Source organism: Siphateles boraxobius, unplaced genomic scaffold (assembly GCF_051911475.1).
Source record: "Siphateles boraxobius isolate OS27281-9 unplaced genomic scaffold, OSU_SipBor_1 1, whole genome shotgun sequence".
In the NCBI taxonomy this organism is placed as follows: domain Eukaryota; kingdom Metazoa; phylum Chordata; class Actinopteri; order Cypriniformes; family Leuciscidae; genus Siphateles; species Siphateles boraxobius.
The window spans coordinates 4,857,401-4,867,032 of record NW_027508699.1 but is presented as its reverse complement, the minus strand read 5'-3'; the positions used below and the strand labels follow the sequence as shown (position 1 = coordinate 4,867,032).

At 34.5% G+C, this 9,632-nt stretch overlaps 1 protein-coding gene across 1 annotated transcript; it reads left to right on the top strand.

The window, feature by feature from the left end:
- The first annotated feature begins 1,972 nt into the window (after positions 1–1,972).
- Positions 1,973–9,217, top strand: arf1 (ADP-ribosylation factor 1). Its single transcript, XM_077247084.1, has 5 exons — positions 1,973–2,063; positions 2,907–3,083; positions 3,202–3,312; positions 7,410–7,534; positions 7,619–9,217. Exons 2-5 carry the CDS (start codon positions 2,939–2,941, stop codon positions 7,778–7,780), a joined length of 543 nt encoding a protein of 180 aa, XP_077103199.1. The 5' UTR covers positions 1,973–2,063; positions 2,907–2,938; the 3' UTR covers positions 7,781–9,217.
- Positions 9,218–9,632: the final 415 nt, after the last annotated feature.

Below are 9,632 nucleotides of genomic sequence, written 5' to 3'. Positions count from 1 at the left end.
CAAATTTTTTGTGAATTTTGTGTAAAATGTTTAATTTCAGTGCCGTAACCAATATAGACATTGAGGTGGACAAATTCAAAGACAAGAAACATATTGCATTTTTAACTTAATATACATTTGAATAAGAGGTAATGTGTGCATATTTTAAAATAAAATATTATTTGCAAATAGTTGCAAATAGACCAATAACCGAAACAACACTTCTCACAAAAAAATCAATCAATACATAAATCAATAAAATAAATGAATGAATAAAAAACAACTTAGGGACTCCCAAACAGCCTTGGTTCATTTATTTTTTGGATATAAAATGCACATCTCATTCCATTTAATTAATATGAGGCCTATATATATATATATATATATATATATATATATATATATATATATATATATATATATATATATATATATATATATATATATATATGCTCTCTGTTATTATTATAAAGCATGGTGCATTGGAATGTTGTAAAATGTAGATATGTGGAATATGATTGATTTTAATGTATGTTTTTTTAGTTTGTGATGTGATGCCCACTGCCCTAATATAATTGCCCCTAGTGGGATTAAATAAAGTGGTTAACTTTAACTTTATAATGGTCAAACCATATTGCTTTTCCACAAGTGTCCCACTGTAAATAGGGCATTGCAACAGCAATGTAGTAGTAATGTGGGTAATGTCGCTTTTCATTAATGTTACCATCCCATTATGAGAAATAAATATATTTATTTTTAGGTTGTGTTTTCAACATCAACATCAATCTACTGGATAATGATTTAGCAATAGTTGGCTTGTCACATTATAGCTCTTATAGCATCCATTAGTATCCACATGGCCTTGCCATCACGCTTTGTGCTTCTCCGACAGCGCATTAATATTTCTGTGCCAGCATGGAGGAGACTTGGATCTGAGGTCCCAAACTTCCACCCCCAGAGGTGTAGCAGCTGTTAACCTGGCCTTGAGAAATGCCCCATGAAAAGACAGCTGTCTGGGGGAAAGTCAGCTTTCTGCTTTCAACATACTTTGATGCGACACACATGAATAAGTGCCTTTGTTTGCATAAGATGCAATGATTTGCTTCAAATGGCTGCAAAGCGATAATAATAATAATAATAATAATAATAATAATAATAAATACAGTTTTATGTGTATAACAATATGTGCTAGTAAGCTTGTGTCTGGTGAAATTACGAAACAATGGGCTTGTCTAAAAATAAGTTGTCAAGTATTGTCAAAATTTAAGCAATTAGCTTGATTTAACATCTCATTTCCAAGGTGATAAAACAGATTAAATTAAAACAAACGTACAGCTGCACTTGTTAAAGATAGGATATAGCCTACATTCTGAAAAAAAAAAAAAGTTTCAAAATGACCACTTGTAAAATATTTAATTTTTAACTTGTAATTTATATTTGTAAAATGTTTTGCCTATATCTGTCTATCTGTATTGGTAGCATAATATAGGCTGAATGCTGAGACAGTAAGACAATATTGCCTTTTCTCAGATCATTTTGAAATTGGAAAGAAAATGTTACATCGATATAACCCCAGCATAGACTGTAAAAAAAATAGATATAACCATAATAAAGTAGGCTACATTTTAAATTTGTCAAAAGCCAATGACACATATAAGCTACTTTTTTACATGAATGTGTAACCATTGGAGCTAATTGTGAAAAAATGCGATGTCTTTCATTTGCATATCCTAATTGATGCATAAATATCCAACCCTCGTGTTCTTTTTCTCTGTCTTCTCTTCTTCTTCTTCTTTCCTTTTTTAGTCTTTAGCCAATTATTGTTCATTATTTTTTTCCTTCTCGGCATTCTTAAGATATTATTGAACATATTGTTCATACAAAGTTGTATAGCCTACCATAAACATGCCACCTCTGTATTTTTTGCATTGATCATTTAAAAAATAGAAAATGCACACGTGTAGTACTAAACCTAACCTCGTAGTTCTCTGTTATTCAACGGAAGTGATGCAAGACGCACTGACGTGGCCGGAAACCCGCCATCTTGATGGAGGAAACGCCTCGAAGTTGAGGAAACTTGAACTGTGAGTTTTTTTCATTAAAAAAATACATGTATATATTTAATTTCAATTTTAATTGTTGTATTCGAAATTGTAACCACAGTGAAAACAAACGCTAAATACTCATGTATGATGCGTTACCAGTGAAACAAGTTTAGTGGGAGAATTTCGGAGTTAAACTGAAATAAAGCCGGTCAGATGTGATTGTCTGTGACAAAGGAAACAACAATCCGGTCAACTTTACTTCTCAAATAACTAATATCGTATAGATGATATAATACATCAACTTTCTCTAACTCAACATTATTATTAAATGTATGTATGAGTGTTAAGGAGGCTTTAGTCAACCACAAAAGCTAGTTTAGTCGACTTATTAATTTAAATTATTATAAAGACGTGTGGCCATATTACTAAAACGTCTGATAATCAGATCTAATAAGTTAATCTGATATTTTACTGAAATTTAACTGAAATCGCTATTCTTAATAAACAGATGTGATAAGTTCTGTAAAACTGCCCCTGAACACTCTCAGCCTTTATTATTGCATATAATTTTAAAATTCTTCACCAAGCTGTTGAGTTATATCAGCTTTATTATTGAAATATCGTATTTTATATTCAGTCGTGAGAGCTTTTTACAGCATTTCCTGGTTAATTTAAAGAGTCAGTTGTCATGTACGTTATCCACTTGGAGAATCAGGCTTTGTCATTATGTCGACTTGAATTACAAAGATTAACGTTTAGCCTCTGTTAGTTTCTGTGAAGTGTACAAATGCATACGATTTTTCACACTTTGTGTCAGTAAGTATTTCACACTTGGTCCTGCTGGAGGAAGTGGCTTTTTAATTAACTTTTTGTCCTGTTTAGTTTCAGTGGAGTGAAAAAAGCATCTCTCGAACATGGGCAACCTTTTTACAAACCTCTTTAAAGTCTTTGGCAAGAAAGAGATGAGGATTCTTATGGTGGGTCTTGATGCTGCTGGAAAGACAACGATTCTGTACAAGCTGAAGCTGGGAGAAATTGTTACCACCATCCCTACAATCGGTAGATGACCAAGATCTGTTTATTATCAGTGTCTGATAAAGAGAATAAATAATGCATGTGTTTGTATATGTGTATATATATATATATATATATATATATATATTCTTTTGTGTTCAAGGCTTTAACGTTGAAACTGTGGAGTACAAGAATATAAGTTTCACAGTTTGGGACGTCGGTGGTCAAGATAAGATTCGACCATTGTGGCGTCATTATTTCCAGAACACACAAGGTAAGACAGTAATACAGTGTCAACGCTCGACATTTAAGCCTTGTAATGTCCATGTCCTTGTCCTTCAGACAAGTAAATCGGTCATTCACTTGTCTGAGTAAAAAAGTTTGTTGTGGTGTAAATATAATCTATTTTGGAGCAATATTCTCATCAGTGTTCTATCAGCTTTGACATATTTAAATCCGCATATTAGTCATATTTACCCCGAGTGTGTGTGTTTTTTCTTTTTTCTTTTTAAAGGCATTGTTTGTTTCATCTTTCATATAAATTCAATTAGAGTAATAAGACACTATAGGGCTGTTACCAATCCAATTAAATCACGTACACTGAGAAATTACAACTGCATTAAATAATGTTATGTGATTGTTTTAAATATTTTTTGAATATACACAAAAGAAATTAGGTGTCAACCGATATGTGATTTTCAGGGCCGATACCGATTTTACAGATCAAGTAGGCCGATAACCGATATTTTGAACCTATATATAGCCTATGTCTGGTGTAAAAATGTAAGTTAATGTCAAAATTAAGAATACAAAGGGTTTTTACAAATACTTTCTGTAAATGATTTTAAACATATCTTTAAATCTGATATCCGTGTTCTTGTTAATAATAATAATAATAACTTAAAAAGTGCAGGGAGCACCCAGCAGCATTCTGTAAACATTTTGTAAAAAATGAAAGACTGTATTTTAATGGTTAAATTAAATTTTAGTAATCAAAAAGCATTTCTAATTAATTTAAGTCATCAAACTTATTACATTTATTTACAGTATAACAAAAATTACATTTTTAGGGCCCTATTACAACCCAAACTTTTATTTTTGGCTTCTAAAATCTAAGTGACATTAACATTAACTAGCCTACTTGTTTATTGAACTGTTGTATGCAATCAGTCACAGTTTCAACTAGGGCTGCACGACTAAATGCAATGAAACCACACGCGATTTGGCAAAGGCTGCGATTATTTTATGCTTGTCAGAGCAATGCGGCTGATCGGTAGTGAATGCTGCTCCATCTGAAAACTAGAGGGCGCTCTAACGCAGACACGCCAAATACGCCCCGCTGCAGAAATACAATAACGCACATCATTCCAGGAAATCCCTATCGCTGTAGCTGAATAAACAGAAGATTGAAACGCTTTGTTTGGTTAAACATGACTTATAAACACACAGTGCTTTCAGATGGAGCAGCGTTTACAGAGCTGTACATCAATGACAAGCTGCACATAAAAAATAATCGCGATAAGCCAAATCGGTTTAAGTGCGATTTCATGTAAATTGCGATTAATCGCGCAGCCCTAGTTTCAACCGTGATGGTATTCAGGAAAACAGCACTCTTGGTTGTGTGATTCATATGTTATAAATATAAATACTCCACATTTAGATTTTTTTACCGCAGTATGTTAACCAAGTTTCTTTGTGTATGTTGCACTCATGTCTTTATATTTCTAATCATGAGGCTGTGCGAGCCTCAACTGCGAAACCTTATCGTCGGTACATTATATATTATTATCCACTATCAGTCACCACTTACACTAAATGTAATAAAATTCTCGCTTTTTGGTAATTATTTTTTTATTTACGTTTTAATCAAACTACTTGTCTGGTCGGACAAATAGAATTATTTTACTTGCCCTTTCAAGAAAATCCACTTGTCTCGGGCCCTGAGTGTATTGTGAAAGTTGGAAAGTCCAGTTAATTCAAATGTGCAGACAGTGTTATCAGACATTTCTGTGTGATATTGTGTGATTTTGTAGTCTAAGAAAGTTTTAATCGGGCTGCTGTAATCACTATATATTTGAATAAGATCAATTAGTCTGTTTTTTGTTGTGTCCCAATCCACATTTACTTCCTCACTTTGGAAAGAAAAATTCCAACATGCCACTGACGTACCAACTTTGCAGTCCAGTGAATCATTTAAAACGAATGGTTAAACCAAGCTATTTGTCCATGATTATACTATAATACTAATAAACTGGCCAATATTTAAAGGGATAGTTCACCCCAAAATGAAATTTCTGTCATTACTCACCCTCATGTCGTTCCATACCCGTAAGACCTTCGTTCATCTTCTCAACTAAAATTAAGATATCTTTTTGATGAAATCTGAGAGGTTTCTGAACCACCCATAGGCAGCAACGCCATTGCAACTTTCAACGCCCAGAAAGGTAGTAAAATAGTCGATGTGGTTCAACCTTAATGTTATGAAGCGACAAATACTTTTTTGTGCGCAATAACAAACAAAAATAACGACAGTTATTAAACTTTTTTTTTCCCCACAATCTTTTCTCTTAAATGTCATTCTCCTATGCTGTTCACATAGTGTAAACAGTGCAGCGCTTCCATGTTCTACGTCAGAACGCCGGCTCATTATTGGCTCCTGCATCTGCACCACACGCATGTGTCGTGGTGGCATAATGAGCCGGCGTTTTGACGTAGAGCCTGTAAGCGTTGCGCCTCCGTCCCAACATACTGTACAACACGACATACTTTCACGTCACGTTAACGTAGAGTTACGCTCACGTGGCACTGCAGTTATTCGCAGTCATGAACGGTTGTAATTTGCATGTGTTTAAAGCCTTGCCAGTTAAACATTTAATTTGTGAGTATTGAACTAAGTTATCTTTCACGTCTTATTGGGCTTAAACTGTTGAATACACGCGAGGTTTAAATAAACACAGTCGGTTATGTCTAAAGTGAAAGTAGACATTTGGGAGAAAATCAGATGCGCATCTATATCCGCGCTGTATGAGCTCTTAAAGTGACAGAAATCTAATAATAAACATGCTGTCGCTAGTCATTAAAGGAATAGTTCACTCACAAATGAACCTGTATGAATTTCTTTCTTCTGCTGAACACAAAAGAAGATATTTTAAAGAATATTGGGAACCAAACAATTGATGGACTCCATTGACTGCCATAGTATTTTTTTTCCCTACCGTGGAACCAACTATTTGGTTACCAATATTCTTCAAGATATCATCTTTTGTTTAACAGAAGAAATTCATACAGTTTTGAAACACCTTGAGGGTGAGTAAAGGATGACAGAATTTTCATTTTGTGTGAACTATTCCTCTAATGCTGAACAGTATTAGTAGGCCTGTCACGATAACAAATTTTGCTGGGCGATAAATTGTCCAAGAAATTATTGCGATAAATGATATTGAAAATAAACGATAATATTTTCGTTCTGAGACCATTTTCATCTAAAATGCACTTGAATAATTACCAAAAACAATAAATAAAATGGATGTAAGCAAAATTGCACTTCAAAAAATATTAAACATTAGCCTTAGACATAAATAGTGATACATTCCATAACAGGCAAAACTGCCAGTTAGGACCTTTGTAAACAAACAAACAAACAAAAAAAACCTCAACAGGCCATATGCATAAAAACTTTTGAAAAATAATTTCGCCAGCATAAAGCTTTGTTAAAAAGTGAATTGCAGTCTATGTCCACCAAGCGTGCGAGTGAGGGAGAGAGAGCGCGAGAGGTACGGGTGGGAGAGAGAGAGAGGGACGAGTGAAAGGTAGTGCTGCGCGAATGCGCTACGGCGCTCTGCAATCAAATACGATTTTAAATAGGCTTAGTAAAAAATAATAATAATAAAAAAAAAACGGTCAGCTTTGATATTGTGGCGGGTCGCCACAAATAAATGAACGTATGGGAAACCCTGCCATGTGACTGACAAGCGCCGCCTCCCAACACAAAAGACCATGCAACTGACAAGAGGGTTCACTGAGAGTTGTCATCCTGTCTCTGAGAGAGAGAGAAAGACGAGGAAAACAAACAAGCATTCAAATGGAAATCATCCCGGCCGGAAAAATTATCGAGCTCATTTTTTTTGATCGTGCGATTCATTGATTTATTGACTATCGCGACAGGCCTGAGTATTTACCGCTAGTTTTTCAAATTGCGATAATCAAACATGGTTTTATTAATTAACATATGAAACGGTAATTTTTATTATCATGGTTTATCGTCAAACCGGTAACCATTTCATCTTTAATCTGTGGCTGGAACCAAATATAAGCTGGTCTCTCACACCAGTCCATTATTCTGAAGTTTGTTTTCTTTCTTCTCTTTTTTAGGTCTGATCTTTGTGGTTGACAGCAATGACAGAGAGCGTGTGAATGAAGCACGAGAGGAGCTAATGAGAATGTTGGCTGAGGATGAGCTCAGGGAAGCAGTCCTGCTAGTGTTTGCCAACAAACAGGTGCTAACAGATTTCAACTGATTATCTGCAGTTCTATCCAAATGCGTTTTATTTTACATATTTGACAATGTCTTTGTCCGACAGGATCTACCGAACGCCATGAACGCTGCGGAAATCACGGACAAGCTGGGGCTGCATTCGCTCCGCCACAGGAACTGGTACATTCAGGCCACGTGCGCCACAAGCGGCGATGGCCTCTATGAAGGACTCGATTGGTTGTCCAACCAACTGAAAAACCACAAATAATGACCTCACTCTACTGCTCTTCTTTAGTTTCATATTCTCAACACTCGCTTTACTCTTGTTTTTAAACCGAAGGTGCTGGAAGCTGCGCTCATTTCAAATACAGCGAGAAAAAGTGTTACTCACTTTAATGTAAATAGTTTTTTGTTGTGAGGCAGCATTTTTTAGCACCATTATGCAAAATAGATTTAGTCCTTCATTGTTTTTTTTTCTCCCCACATTCTTTCTGTTTGAGTCATTGGAAAGAGTTTGAAGAACGTTAGTCCTGTAAACTCTGTCAGGTCTCATTTGAATCTTGCACATGTATTATTTTATTGTGCTTATAATAAGACTCTCTTTTAGATGTACTGTAAACAAAACTGTTTTGTTCGTCTTGAACTGAGTAAAGGAAATCAAACATTACGGACACTACCTGCACATATTATGGTTCAATTTTGAGGAAGAGAAACCAAAAAACTTCTCAGCCAAGGCTGACGTGACCTCTAGCTTTACTGTCTGATTCTTTAGAAGCCACAGAGGAGTGATTGCCTTTAAATCGTTAAGTCAGCTACACAAAGATTCAGATTATTATTTTTTTAAATCAGATTCCCAATACACAGTATATGTTTTTTGTGAATATGTGGAAGAAAAGTTGGTGCGGCTCAGGTTAACAAAGGTTTGAGGTAAAATGTTCAGACTCACAACAGTAATGATATTTTTTAAGGGGAGGTTCATTAAAAAAAAAAAGAATGCAACAATATAAAAAAAATAGTTTTACAGAAATAGGCTTTTTCTTTTTGCAAAATCGTACAATTATTTATTTTTGGCGGGTGAAATGTCACTTGGGCATATTTTTGGATATTCACCATTAAGATAAACTGAAACCTTAATTTAATTAAATGTCCTGTTGTTTTGACACTCTGTTTAAGTGTTACTTTCAAATTCATGTTCTGGATTTAAGTGTATATCTAACCAGCACAAGGAATGCACAACACCGACCTCATCTTAGCACATGATAACTTAATATCTAACAAATCATTAGTGCATTTTTATAGATTTAAGACATAAAACAACTATAAGAATGTTGGCATGTTAATATCAATGACATGTTTAAGTTTTGTGTTTTATATGTAGAAGTGATTTCCCCCCAGAAGCCCTGGTGCCTTTACAGTCCGCAGAGACACCTGTTTGAGATTAACAACCGTCACGTCAATCACGTGGTCACTGTTAATGCAATGTTAGAACTGATGGTTTAAAAGCCACTTATTATTTATCTTTTATTCTCTCTCTCTCTCTCTTCTCAATTAACCTCTGATTTGGTAGACACTGATTACTTGGGGTCGAAACTATGTGAATCTCATAGCAAAATGTTGTATAGTGTGACTCTTAACCAATGTCTTTTTTTATTGTTTTTCATTTTGACAGAAATGCACTGTTATTAAAGATATTAGTATAACTGGACTTTTACTGGTGTGCTCTTGTTAATCTGCTGCTTTGAAATATTTCTTGACTGCCATGGCATCAGTAAATTCATTGAAAAAGGTGGCTCATAACTGAAAAAATAAATGTACACACATTTTGCTTATCCACATGGTGGTTAAACATCAGAATTTACATCAGTTTGATTATAATAAATTATATGTAAGTCTTCAACCCTAAAACTTTATATTAGGTTGGAATTTCTGTTCTTAGGGTTTATCAAAGCAATGTTGAAAGTACCTCCTAAAACTTAAAAACATATTTTGAAAAATAATTGGGGTAAGTTTATAATTGCCCATTCGTGTCAAAACGTTGGTCTACAATTAATATATTACACTGTTATGAGTGATATTACCTTTTTTCCATATAAAACATCTGCTGTGAGAGAAATTGTGTT

Excerpts from the sequence above, each read along its gene's own strand:
- arf1 (XM_077247084.1), top strand. The coding sequence starts at position 2,939 with ATGGGCAACCTTTTTACAAACCTCTTTAAAGTCTTTGGCAAGAAAGAG. Across the intron at positions 3,084-3,201 it reads TACCACCATCCCTACAATCG|GCTTTAACGTTGAAACTGTG; the intron begins GTAGATGACCAA and ends TTTGTGTTCAAG. Across the intron at positions 3,313-7,409 it reads TTATTTCCAGAACACACAAG|GTCTGATCTTTGTGGTTGAC; the intron begins GTAAGACAGTAA and ends TCTCTTTTTTAG.